The 14,401-nt window shown below is 49.5% G+C and overlaps 1 protein-coding gene across 1 annotated transcript; it reads right to left on the minus strand.

The window, feature by feature from the left end:
* Positions 1-9,610: 9,610 nt before the first annotated feature.
* LOC135530202 (retinoic acid-induced protein 2-like) lies at positions 9,611-12,692 on the minus strand. Its single transcript, XM_064958572.1, has 2 exons — positions 11,862-12,692; positions 9,611-11,763 (listed from the first exon to the last, which is right to left on the minus strand). The coding sequence occupies exons 1-2, from the start codon at positions 12,499-12,501 to the stop codon at positions 10,568-10,570; spliced, it is 1,836 nt and encodes a 611-aa protein (XP_064814644.1). The 5' UTR covers positions 12,502-12,692; the 3' UTR covers positions 9,611-10,567.
* Between the last annotated feature and the right edge of the window lie 1,709 nt (positions 12,693-14,401).

Consider the following 14,401-nt stretch of genomic DNA (forward strand, 5'->3'; position numbering starts at 1 on the left):
GAGAGGAAGCCTCTACACTATTAAGATGCAGCCCAGTGCTGGACTGGGCACTGTGATTAACTAGAAGGAGAGGAAGCCTCTACACTATTAAGATGCAGCCCAGTGCTGGACTGGGCACTGTGATTAACTAGAAGGAGAGGAAGCCTCTACACTATTAAGATGCAGCCCAGTGCTGGACTGGGCACTGTGATTAACTAGAAGGAGAGGAAGCCTCTCTACACTATTAAGATGCAGCCCAGTGCTGGACTGGGCACTGTGATTAACTAGAAGGAGAGGAAGCCTCTACACTATTAAGATGCAGCCCAGTGCTGGACTGGGCACTGTGATTAACTAGAAGGAGAGGAAGCCTCTACACTATTAAGATGCAGCCCAGTGCTGGACTGGGCACTGTGATTAACTAGAAGGAGAGGAAGCATCTCTACACTATTAAGATGCAGCCCAGTGCTGGACTGGGCACTGTGATTAACTAGAAGGAGAGGAAGCCTCTCTACACTATTAAGATGCAGCCCAGTGCTGGACTGGGCACTGTGATTAACTAGAAGGAGAGGAAGCCTCTCTACACTATTAAGATGCAGCCCAGTGCTGGACTGGGCACTGTGATTAACTAGAAGGAGAGGAAGCCTCTCTACACTATTAAGATGCAGCCCAGTGCTGGACTGGGCACTGTGATTAACTAGAAGGAGAGGAAGCATCTCTACACTATTAAGATGCAGCCCAGTGCTGGACTGGGCACTGTGATTAACTAGAAGGACCAAGCTCTACTGAATTAATACAAATAACCACTTCCTCTGTCCTTAACAGTAAGCGTGATAGTTGTACAATCGATGCTTCCTTCTTATTACCTCCTGATTCTACATTATTGAAACATTTTCCTTAATGCATAACTGCTGTTTGGTTAATTAAAACTTCTGCTTGTATAGTTTATTAATGAAGTTTTAGTAACTGTACAGATATTGATGACCTGCCACTGTTCAATGTAATTGCATCAGCAACTAATGGCTAAGCTACCACTTCATGATTAATCACCAATCACCAAGCAGCTAACGGCTAAGCTACCACTTCATGATTAATCACCAAGCAGCTAACGGCTAAGCTACCACTTCATGATTAATCACCGATCACCAAGCAGCTAACGGCTAAGCTACCACTTCATGATTGATCACCAAGCAGCTAACGACTAAGCTACCACTTCATGATTAATCACCAATCACCAAGCAGCTAACGGCTAAGCTACCACTTCATGATTGATCACCAAGCAGCTAACGGCTAAGCTACCACTTCGTGATTAATCACCAAGCAGCTAATGGCTAAGCTACAACTTCATGATTAATCACCAAGCAGCTAACGGCTAAGCTACCACTTCATGATTAATCACCGATCACCAAGCAGCTAACGGCTAAGCTACCACTTCATGATTAATCATCAAGCAGCTAACGGCTAAGCTACCACTTCATGATTAATCACCAAGCAGCTAACGGCTAAGCTACCACTTCATGATTAATCACCGATCACCAAGCAGCTAACGGCTAAGCTACCACTTCATGATTAATCACTGATCACCAAGCAGCTAACGGCTAAGCTACCACTTCATGATTAATCACCAAGCAGCTAACGGCTAAGCTACCACTTCATGATTAATCATCAAGCAGCTAACGGCTAAGCTACCACTTCATGAGTAATCACCAATCATCAAACACTTGCTTAGCTTCTCATGACACATTATTAGATGGCATTTTACTTGAATAATTCATGTGTGTGTGACACTGTATTAGTGTGTGTGTCTATACTCTGACGATCCTACCTCTCTTACCCTCCATCAGAGCCCCTTCCTCGCAGTGAGAACGGTTTAACTGAGGACCCTATGGACACCTCCACCTCTCCCTCCATGACCCCTCGCCCCCTGACACAACGCACCACCTCAGAGTACCGTGGCCAGGGGTCCAGCAGCCCCTACTACCCTGGGTCTGGCCCTGGTCACCCCCACCACCACCCCTCAGGCGCCTGGCCCCCAACCCTTCCGACCTGGGGTCCAGAGGGCTACAGAGAAGAGTGGAAGGTAGGCCTTGTAAGAGCTTAAACCCCATTGGCTGGCTGACTGGGCGGGCCTTGTGTGTGCCTCTAGATTCTAGTTGGCCATTTACGTTTGTTTGAATGTTGATTTTTTTTTGGGGGGGGGGGCTAGGCTTCCTGTGTTGGAGCAGATCACATTCAACATTTTAGTAACTTAGCAGACGCTCGTATCCAGAGCGACTTAGTTAGTGCATTCATCTTAAGATAGATAGGTGAGACAACCACACATCTCAGTCACAGTCAGTACATTTTCCCGGATGAAGCAGCTAAGACAGTGCTAGCAAGACAAGTTAGTTCAAGAAAGGCGATGGTGTTTATATTTTCATTCGTTTAACAGAAGTGTAGTCAGGTAGCAGTAAATATGTTGTCTAGCACTGCCACCTAGTGGACAATGCCATGGATATGTTGTGCCTTCCCTGTAAAGTCATTATCTTTATTTAACGAGGCAAGTCAGTTAAGAACAAATTCTTATTTTCAATGACAGCCTAGGAACAGTGGGTTAACTGCCTTGTTCAGGGTCAGAACGGCACCTTGTCAGCCCGGGGATTTGAAACCTTTCGGTTACTAGTCCAACGCTCTGACCACCAGGCTACCTGCCTCCAACGCTCTGACCACCAGGCTACCTGCCTCCAACGCTCTGACCACCAGGCTACCTGCCTCCAACGCTCTGACCACCAGGCTACCTGCCTCCAACGCTCTGACCACCAGGCTACCTGCCTCCAACGCTCTGACCACCAGGCTACCTGCCTCCAACGCTCTGACCACCAGGCTACCTGCCTCCAACGCTCTGACCACCAGGCTACCTGCCTCCAGCGCTCTGACCACCAGGCTACCTGCCTCCAACGCTACCAGGCTGCCTCCAGCGCTCTGACCACCAGGCTACCTGCCTCCAGCGCTCTGACCACCAGGCTACCCACCAGGCTACCTGCCTCCAGCGCTCTGACCACCAGGCTACCTGCCTCCAGCGCTCTGACCACCAGGCTACCTGCCTCCAGCGCTCTGACCACCAGGCTACCTGCCTCCAGCGCTCTGACCACCAGGCTACCTGCCTCCAACGCTCTGACCACCAGGCTACCTGCCTCCAACGCTCTGACCACCAGGCTACCCGCCTCCAACGCTCTGACCACCAGGCTACCTGCCTCCAACGCTCTGACCACCAGGCTACCTGCCGCCAACGTTCTGACCACCAGGCTACCTGCCGCCACCTCTGACCACCAGGCTACCTGCCTCCAACGCTCTGACCACCAGGCTACCTGCCTCCAGCGCTCTGACCACCAGGCTACCTGCCTCCAGCGCTCTGACCACCAGGCTACCTGCCTCCAGCGCTCTGACCACCAGGCTACCTGCCTCCAACGCTCTGACCACCAGGCTACCAGCGCTCTGAGGCTACCTGTCCTCCAGCGCTCTGACCACCAGGCTACCTGCCTCCAGCGCTCTGACCACCAGGCTACCTGCCTCCAGCGCTCTGACCACCAGGCTACCTGCCGCCAGCGCTCTGACCACCAGGCTACCTGCCTCCAGCGCTCTGACCAAGGCTAAAGAATTAACGTACCAGGCTATGGTCCAGGTTAACCACCAGGCTACCATTGAACGCTCTGACCACCAGGCTACCTGCCTGTGTGTTCTGTTGGCTACCTGCCACCAGCGCTCTGACCACCAGGCTACCTGCCTCCAACTTCCTGACCACCAGGCTACCTTCCTCCAACGCTCTGACCACCAGGCTACCTGCCTCCAGCGCTGACCACCAGGCTACCTGCCTCCAGCGCTCTGACCACCAGGCTACCTGCCTCCAACGCTCTGACCACCAGGCTACCTGCCTCCAGCGCTCTGACCACCAGGCTACCTGCCTCCAACGCTCTGACCACCAGGCTACCTGCCTCCAGCGCTCTGACCACCAGGCTACCTGCCGCCCTGTCAAGTCTGAAAGAATTAGTATTCATGGTGGTTAACTAGAAAGGTGAGCATTGAATTCTGACTCTCTGCTGCTCTGTCTGTGTGTTCTGTTGTTCAGCTGCGATCCACCACAGGTCCTGAGCACCTGGCAGCTGCAGACCGGGAGGCTGCAGCCAGGGGCCTGGGAACGCCCCTTCCTCCTGGTCTGTGGATGAGGTGATGCAGTTTGTCCACGAGATGACCCCCAAACGCTCGGACCCCACGTGGAGCTCTTCAGAAAACACGTGAGTGGACCTTGATTGATTGATTTATTGATTGATGATGTTTCTTGTCCTTTTTCTCCCTTTGGAGCATCACTGCTGACAGAAGAAAGGAGTCCAGGCCTGCAGACACTACACTATTGAGATGCTCCCTAGATGTGTGTCTAAGTGCCGGGTCCAGGCCTGATGTTACACTATTGAGATGCTCCCTAGATGTGTGTCTAAGTGTCCCGGGTCCAGGCCTGATGTTACACTATTGAGATGCTCCCTAGATGTGTGTCTAAGTGTCCCGGGTCCAGGCCTGATGTTACACTATTGAGATGCTCCCTAGATGTGTGTCTAAGTGCCCCGGGTCCAGGCCTGATGTTACACTATTGAGATGCTCCCTAGATGTGTGTCTAAGTGTCCCGGGTCCAGGCCTGATGTTACACTATTGAGATGCTCCCTAGATGTGTGTCTAAGTGTCCCGGGTCCAGGCCTGATGTTACACTATTGAGATGCTCCCTAGATGTGTGTCTAAGTGCCGGGTCCAGGCCTGATGTTACACTATTGAGATGCTCCCTAGATGTGTGTCTAAGTGTCCCGGGTCCAGGCCTGATGTTACACTATTGAGATGCTCCCTAGATTATTTCTATGTTGTGTAAAAATTCTATAAATATCCCCAAAAAATAAATTCCTCCTGGATATGTGTTAGGTGTCTGGCCTGGTTCTGATGTGCTCCAGCCCTCCTTGCTGTGTGTATGTCCCTGTCAGAGGCAGGAAGGGAGGACGTCTGTGTCACAGAGATAGATTTACAACAGTGTTCTAATTCTATTCCTATGGCCTGTGTCCTCTGTGTTTAGTCTATAACCTGGGAGACTAAGCACTGGCCTGCCTCAGAACCTTCCCTACCTGTCTGGAGAGAATCACTTTCATTCCCTCCAGGAAAACCCAACTCTGTTCAACCAGACAGGCCATCTACAACGTAGTGAATGTTTACAGTTACGACGCCAGACATTTTCTGTTGGAGTCTGGACATCTCAGCTCAGAGAGAATTATGTTGTTGTTCTGCTGTTATGTTGGTTCTGTGTTGGGGAAAATAGGTGCACCTATCACTGTTGAACGTTAAAAAACCCCACAACCTTTCATTTAGAAGAGTTAATCATAGATGTTTCGGCTATCTTGGCTGTCATCTTGTCCTGTGTTGGTGCTAAGAACCTCTTTCTGACTGCGTTTGTCTCTCGTCTTCAGGAGATCGACGGAAAGGCGCTGATGCTTCTACGTAGTGACATCATCATGAAGTACATGGGTCTGAAGCTAGGCCCCGCCCTCAAGCTATGTCACCACATCGAGAGGCTCAAACAGACCAAACAGTAACACTCACCCACACACACACACACTCACACACACACACACACTCACATACACTCACACACACACTCACATACACACACTCACATACACACACACACACACACACACACACACACACACACACACACACACACACACACACACACACACACACACACACACACACTAGAATGGGAAGATCATCTTAGCTGTGAAACCCTAAGCACAATGAGTCCTTAATCATTCCTTTGCAGAGACCTTCATACCTCATCCTGTGATGAAGAGCATTCAGAGAAACAGTATGAACGTCAGTATGAACGTCGGTGTGAACGTCAGTACAGAGAAACACTATGAACGAACTTCAGTCTACTATTCTTTAGAATGGACTCAGCTGAATCCCAAAGGATGATGTTGAGTGTTTACCTACCTATGCATTGCCCATGTACACCTTCTCTCAACCCTTACCTACTTAGCCTGGTCCCAGAATGTTCTGTAAAAAACAAACAGATCTGAGATCAGGCTACTGTCGGCCGTGGAGACCTGGAGATGCAAGGAGCCATCTCCACACAACCCCCAATGGCATGTACTACTTGTTGCACTAGCCTCTCATTGCAATAAGACATCAACCATTCAGCTTCTATATGGATACTGTGATTTGATTCTTCAATAGTTTCAATATCAAAGGATGTTGATAAGGAGGATGTACCACGCTGTTAAGATTGATTGTTTGTTTTGGACACTGCATTTGACCGTACTCCTTAGTGCATTCAGGGTGTGACATCACACAATCTGGACTCGTTGGAACACTGATCGTTCTTTGGATCGCCCAATGGAACTTCTAACCAGGATCTATGATTGTGATTGGACATTCACATATTCCTCTGCTGCGTGTAGATTCTAGAATACGTTGGACAATGAAGACAGGAAGTTCCTGTTCAAGTCAACGTCTCATTGTAAAAGAAGATGGTGGACTTATGTTTGAAGAACCAGACAAAAAACCTGTGTTTTACATAAAAAGCCAAAAAATGTTGTTTTTTTATATCTTGGATTTTGTACTGTCTTTAAAAGGTATTATTAATCTCTGCATATATACAGGAAGGTTGTGTTGAATCCTGTCTGTATTTTAACCCAAACAATCTGGTATTTGTAATGGTAGTGTTGGCTACACCATCCGACAACGACCTGATGGTAGCCAAGCTGAACATTGATTGCAACACGTGTATGGCCTTCATCTCATTTCAAATCATAGCCGTTAAAAGTAGATAGTTGACTGTTGGTTGTCTGAAGGTTGTCAAGCACCAAATGGACAGTTGATATGTATCTAACATTTCATGTTCAGGATATCCTGCATATATAGATACAAGGCTGTATAGCAGTCAGGCAACAGGATGTGGAGTGTCAGGGGGATTTAACACACAAGTAAAAGATGTGGATGGGAGTAATTTGTGTCACAACAACCTATAATGTGATAAAATAGGACTTATTTTACTATTTATCTTGTCGCTGTGGCAGAAGAAGTGGTCCATTTCTGAACATTTTTCCGAAGGTTTTCAGTTGAAATGAACGGTAACACTTCAACCGGCCTTGCTTTATTGTGATACTCAGGTTTTACCAGGCTTTTGTGTTTTAGGACAGACTTCTTCATAGTAGCATTTGCTTGTAAGTTCATTTTCTGTTTGACAATATTTTAGATCAACTTTGTATATATTTTTTAAGATTCTACATTTTCGTCTGTTGTTCCATAGAAACAACACACAGTGTACATACATACGGTAAAAACTACTTTTCAAGTACCGGTACTGGAAAAGGCTTGTTTGTTAAATAATATTCGCATATGTACTTTCACACCATTAAACTTTTTTTTTTGTTCACCATTTGCCTCATTTCATGAGAGTTGACAAGCATTTTTATTTAACCAGGCAAGTCAGTTAAGAACAAATTCTTATTTACAACGAGGGCCTACCGGGGAACAGTGGGTTAACTGCCTTGTTCAGGAGCAGAACAGACATTTTTACCTTGTCAGCTCAGGGATTTGATCCAGCAGCCTTTAATGGTCATTGGCCCAACACTCTAACCACCAGGCCGCCCCGGCATGAACCTATTGGCCCAACACTCTAACCACCAGGCCGTCCCGGCATGAACCTATTGGCCCAACACTCTAACCACCAGGCCGCCCCGGCATGAACCTATTGGCCCAACACTCTAACCACCAGGCCGCCCCGGCATGAACCTATTGGCCCAACACTCTAACCACCAGGCCGCCCCGGCATGAACCCATTGGCCCAACACTAACCACCAGGCCGCCCTGGCATGAACCTATTGGCCCAACACTAACCACCAGGCCGCCCTGGCATGAACCTATTGGCCCAACACTAACCACCAGGCCGCCCGGCATGAACCTATTGGCCCAACACTCTAACCACCAGGCCGCCCCGGCATGAACCTATTGGCCCAACACTCTAACCACCAGGCCGCCCTGGCATGAACCTATTGGCCCAACACTCTAACCACCAGGCCGCCCTGGCATGAACCTATTGGCCCAACACTCTAACCACCAGGCCGCCCTGGCATGAACCTATTGGCCCAACACTCTAACCACCAGGCCGCCCTGGCATGAACCTATTGGCCCAACACTCTAACCACCAGGCCGCCCCGGCATGAACCTATTGGCCCAACACTCTAACCACCAGGCCGCCCGGCATGAACCTATTGGCCCAACACTCTAACCACTAGGCCGCCCGGCATGAACCTATTGGCCCAACACTCTAACCACCAGGCCGCCCCGGCATGAACCTATTGGCCCAACACTCTAACCACCAGGCCGCCCCGGCATGAACCTATTGGCCCAACACTCTAACCACTAGGCCGCCCCGGCATGAACCTATTGGCCCAACACTCTAACCACCAGGCCGCCCCGGCATGAACCTATTGGCCCAACACTCTAACCACCAGGCCGCCCCGGCATGAACCTATTGGCCCAACACTAACCACCAGGCTGCCCCGGCATGAACCTTTAACAACTTGAAAAGGGAAGTGGCCCTTTTAGTAATAAATAAGTAAATGTGATGTTAAGACAAAGAGGCATCATGCTCAACAAGAACACTTTGTTTTATTCTCATGACAGTTTTCTCCAACTGAATCACATACAAACATGAACCATCAAATGACTGGCTAAGTGTCTGATCCTAAATCAGATATGAAATACTGTATAGGCCGAGCATAGCGTCAACACATGGACCTTTCACATGGAAAGTAGCAGACGATGGACAGCCACGTTTCATCTGTGAATTGACAGCATTTTGTAAAAGGAGAAAGTCCTCTTTTAACAGTTTATATTGATGAATTAAACATGAAGGTAAAAATGTCAAGACAACTACAAATACAGTCACAACACTACAGCAACAAAGTCGTCCTCCGTCTCTCGACACATGGAAGAGATATTGTCCGTGCCAGGAAGATGATCCCCAGTCGTCTGCCGTCGTCACAGCACCTGGCCAATGTCTCAGATGATCCCCAGTCGTCTGCCGTCGTCACAGCACCTGGCCAATGTCTCAGATGATCCCCAGTCGTCTGCCGTCGTCACAGCACCTGGCCAATGTCTCAGATGATCCCCAGTCAGATGGCCAATGTCTCAGATGATCCCCAGTCGTCTGCCGTAGTCACAGCACCTGGCCAATGTCTCAGATGATCCCCAGTCGTCTGCCGTAGTCACAGCACCTGGCCAATGTCTCAGATGATCCCCAGTCGTCTGCCGTCGTCACAGCACCTGGCCAATGTCTCAGATGATCCCCAGTCGATCCCCAGTGCCGTCGTCACAGCACCTGGCCAATGTCTCAGATGATCCCCAGTCGTCTGCCGTCGTCACAGCACCTGGCCAATGTCTCAGATGATCCCCAGTCGTCTGCCGTCGTCACAGCACCTGGCCAATGTCTCAGATGATCCCCAGTCGTCTGCCGTCGTCACAGCACCTGGCCAATGTCTCAGATGATCCCCAGTCGTCTGCCGTAGTCACAGCACCTGGCCAATGTCTCAGATGATCCCCACCTGGCCCAATGTCTCAGATGATCCCCAGTCGTCTGCCGTCGTCACAGCACCTGGCCAATGTCTCAGATGATCCCCAGTCGTCTGCCGTCGTCACAGCACCTGGCCAATGTCTCAGATGATCCCCAGTCGTCTGCCGTCGTCACAGCACCTGGCCAATGTCTCAGATGATCCCCAGTCGTCTGCCGTAGTCACAGCACCTGGCCAATGTCTCAGATGATCCCCAGTCGTCTGCCGTCGTCACAGCACCTGGCCAATGTCTCAGATGATCCCCAGTCGTCTGCCGTCGTCACAGCACCTGGCCAATGTCTCAGATGATCCCCAGTCGTCTGCCGTCGTCACAGCACCTGGCCAATGTCTCAGATGATCCCCAGTCGTCTGCCGTCGTCACAGCACCTGGCCAATGTCTCAGATGATCCCCAGTCGTCTGCCGTCGTCACAGCACCTGGCCAATGTCTCAGATGATCCCCAGTCGTCTGCCGTAGTCACAGCACCTGGCCAATGTCTCAGATGATCCCCAGTCGTCTGCCGTAGTCACAGCACCTGGCCAATGTCTCAGATGATCCCCAGTCGTCTGCCGTAGTCACAGCACCTGGCCAATGTCTCAGAGGAACGCGTTGTAACTTCTGTCAACAACAAGAGCTAGCAGTAAAGACACGTAACCAACTGGATTTGAACCTCGGGTCTTTTGTGTCTCACAAGACTGTGTTAGCCTGTTGAGCTAAAGCCTAGGCATTAGCTAAGCTCGGGGGGCTAACGCAAGTCTTCAGGTCTTAGTTCAGGATAGTTCACCTCATCACCACCTCCTTTATGTAACAGAGACCGCCCTGTCTGTCTGACCCGGGATTCGATCCCACTTCTACAATGACACTTCACACTCCAGCCTGGTCCCACATCTGCAAGACAGTACAAACAGATCTGGGACCAGGCTAACTCCTCTCTACAAAGAGATCTGGGACCAGGCTAACTCTCTACTTCCTGGGGCAGAAGGCAGCCAGACGTTGCTTCTTGATGGGTAGGATGTGGATCTCCTGTGAGCTGACCTTCTTCAGTTTGATGGCCTGTCTGTTCCTGGCGAGGTTAGGGTCCTTCTGCTCCACCAATTGGTGTCCTCTGGTTAGAGGCAGAGAACCGTAACACTGATGTAACAGCGCCCCCGTGTGGCCGGAGGAGTCGTGTTGTTTAATAGACAGGCTCTTACTGGACAGCCCTGAGAGAGACTTGATCTTCCCACAGAAGATGGCGGTGGTGGGGATCGCGTCTTTGACCGCCACGATGACTTTGGCTGTTTGAGAGGTGTGAAAGATCTCAAAGTTGGAGCTACCGCTGCTGCTACTGCTCTTGGGCTCGCTGCTGGGTCTATTGCCGCTCCCGCCTCCATCAACAACCGCCCACTGACGTCGTCTACTGAATTCTACATGGGTTACACCGTTCAACAGGCTCGGGTGGTGGTGAAGCTTCTGAGTGCACTCTGCAGGCTTTAAGACCTCCAGAGAAACGGATGTAGTGCCCTCGGGTGAAGGGAGCCAAGCTGTAGTAGCGCCCTCGGAAGAAGTGTGCCAGTCCCGCGATGAAGGACGCTCTTTTCTTTTCTGTTTACTAGCTACAGACAGGTCGAGGACGGTGTCATCGTGTTGTTGAAATGCCATTTCCTGCTTTGGTTGGATTATGGGAGGGGATTTCACTGATAGGTCAAGCGCCTCCCCCTCGGGCACCATGGCAACAGAGGACAGAGAGGCCATTGACGATGGAGGGTAAAGAGTCATAATGTTACCGTGTGGTGGAGGACTGACGAGCTCCTCATAGTTAGTCTGTGTGCTTTTAGTCACCATACAGGCTGGTTTAGAGGGGTCAGAGAATCCTTTGCCCTCCTGGCTCTGTGGAACGGGGATAGGGAGAGGGATGGGTAGAGGCACAGGGAGAGGAACAATGACAGGGTAGGGGACCAGGAGGGTGGCAGGGGGTACCAGGGGGGCTAGTGGGGAGCTGTAGGGGTAGGAGAGGGGTGGAGGTTGGGATTGGGATGGGGGGAACGAGGCTGAAGCAAAGGGGTCAGTTGGGGTTGACCCCGCTGGGTGACAGGAAGAGGAGGTGGGGTTGGTCTGAGCAGAAAACAGGTCCTGTATGAGGGCAGCGAATGCCGGGTTCTGGAGGATGGCATGAATACCTAGGAGAGAGAGAGAGAGAGAATGGTTGTATTACTACAATCGGAGGGATTACACACCAATAGTCGACAGCTGAATTACTATACACCATTACAATTACCTGGGTCCTGGGCTGGAGGTCCAGGTAGTTTCTGATCCAGGGCTGGAGGCTGGCAGAAGGCCAACGAAGCCATGGAAGAGGTCTGAGGCTGGGTGTGACACAGCAGATTGTTCTGGAGGAAGGACAGGGAAGGGCAGGGGGGAGTCTGCTGGAGCATCGCTCCCATGGTGTTCAGATGCTGGAACACATGCTGCTCCAGGACCAGAGGCAGGGAGAGACCAGGGCCTTGGGAGAGGGAGCCCAGGGAGAGAGGCCCCTGGTGGGTCAGGAGGTACGGAGGGATCCCCTGGGGAGGGGTTCCTCCAGCCATCTGTTGGAGGGGGTGGATGGGCTGCATCACAGGACTGTCCCCCAGACAGAGAGGCTGAAGCACGGTGGCAGCCACCTTGAGAGACACCCCTTCTGGAGCCTCGGCGCTGGGACTGACCATGGTGGGGGACGCTGGGATAGTTACCATATGTGAAAGGCTTGGTTTCTGATTAGCCTGGCCAGGAGAGCTGATGCGTGAGGCCTCGCTTGTAATCAGCTGGGTGACAGTGTTCTCTACCTTTCTGACCCCCTCTCCACCACCTCTTCCTCCTCCACTACCTCCCCCATTCTGAGGAAGGTCAGCTACATGCTCCGAGCAAAGATCCTCCATCTTCTTTTCCCTCAAAACATCCACTGGAGTCTGATCTTAGGACAGGAGGGCCATGGTTACTGTGGCCATGGTTACTGTATAGCAGAGTCACAGACCGGCATCGAACCTGACGGGGGAAAGAGAAAAGGCTTGTTTTAATGGACAAATATGGGTCATTAGTCAGAACTAGAACTGGCAAGTTAGCAAAGTAAAGTAAGAGAAAACAACAAGCTTCAGTGTTTATTCAGTGTTCATGTGGATGAAAGCAGAGTAGACTTGGAGATTTATGTCCCAGTACCTCCTGCTGTGGTTTAATGAAAGACCCCGAGGACAAACTGTTGGACTTGACTTGGTTCAACTCAAAATGAACACTAAATCACTTCTAAATCCTCTTGTCTTTTCCAAATCCCCCAGTATTTCCCTTGAACCTGCTAGTGATGTCTGTGTCCCAAATAGCACCCTATTCTCTGTCTAGTGTGTTACATTTGACCTGAGCCCTATGGGCCCTGGTCAAAAGTAGTGCACTATAAGCCTAAGTACAATAACTAACATTGCCAGCACCAGTACATTTATTAAAGACTTGTTTCCCTGGCAGGCATAGATTAAGCAGGAATGTAATTTCATAAGGGTTTAGCCTGGTTTAATTGAGTTAGATTGGACAGAAGGTGGCTCATGTCTTCACAGAGACCTAGGAGGTAGAGAACCTTTAATAAACCTTGTCATAATAATGAAGAGACAGTAGAAATACTCTGTGTGTGATAGCTGAAGCACTGACACAAGCTCACAGCTGACGTAACACTTGTTTTAGCAGCAGAACAGAGAACACAGGAAATCTGTTATTTTGTTCTCCAACATATCGACCAAATACAGGAAACATGATATTTCTATAATGAGGCATTGAAGTGACCATAAAACTAGACTGGATCGATATGAACAACAGTCTAACATTGTTGTGTTTTAAAACAGAGATAAAACTAGACTGGATCGATATGAACAACAGTCAAACATTGTTGTGTTTTAAAACAGAGATAAAACTAGACTGGATCAATATGAACAACAGTCTAACATTGTTGTGTTTTAAACCAGAGTTAAAACTAGACTGGATCAATATGAACAACAGTCCACCATTGTCGTGTTTTAAACCAGAGATAAAACTAGACTGGATCGATATGAACAACAGTCAAACATTGTTGTGTTTTAAACCAGAGATAAAACTAGACTGGATCAATATGAACAACAGTCTAACATTGTTGTGTTTTAAACCAGAGATAAAACTAGACTGGATCAATATGAACAACAGTCCACCATTGTCGTGTTTTAAACCAGAGTTAAAACTAGACTGGATCAATATGAACAACAGTCCACCATTGTTGTGTTTTAAACCAGAGATAAAACTAGACTGGATCAATATGAACAACAGTCAAACATTGTTGTGTTTTAAACCAGAGATAAAACTAGACTGGATCAATATGAACAACAGTCCACCATTGTCGTGTTTTAAACCAGAGTTCTGGAAAACCTTCACAGAGCAATTTAGATCAGTATGACTCCTGATTATGTCTAAATATGACCAGAAACAGAACTGGTCCTTGCCTGTCACCAGTCCTCCCAGCTTGTCTCCTATCTATTAGATTGAAATGTTTTGTGGTGGAAGCCATTGGCTTTAGCCTGGTCTCAGATCTGTCTGTGCTCTCTTGACAACTCCAGCGCATTGCTGTGACAGAAATGGAGTTGGCAAGACAGCGCAGACAGATCTGAGACCAGGCTATTGTGTGGTTGGATCAGGCTGGATATTCCTCTTCCTGTCAGCTAGTTAGATCAGGCTGGATATTCCTCCCTCCACTCAGTTAGATCAGGCTGGATATTCCCCCTCCACTCAGTTAGATCAGGCTGGATATTCCCCCTCACTCAGTTAGATCAG

Source organism: Oncorhynchus masou, unplaced genomic scaffold (genome assembly GCF_036934945.1).
Source record: "Oncorhynchus masou masou isolate Uvic2021 unplaced genomic scaffold, UVic_Omas_1.1 unplaced_scaffold_1289, whole genome shotgun sequence".
Lineage (NCBI taxonomy): Eukaryota > Metazoa > Chordata > Actinopteri > Salmoniformes > Salmonidae > Oncorhynchus > Oncorhynchus masou.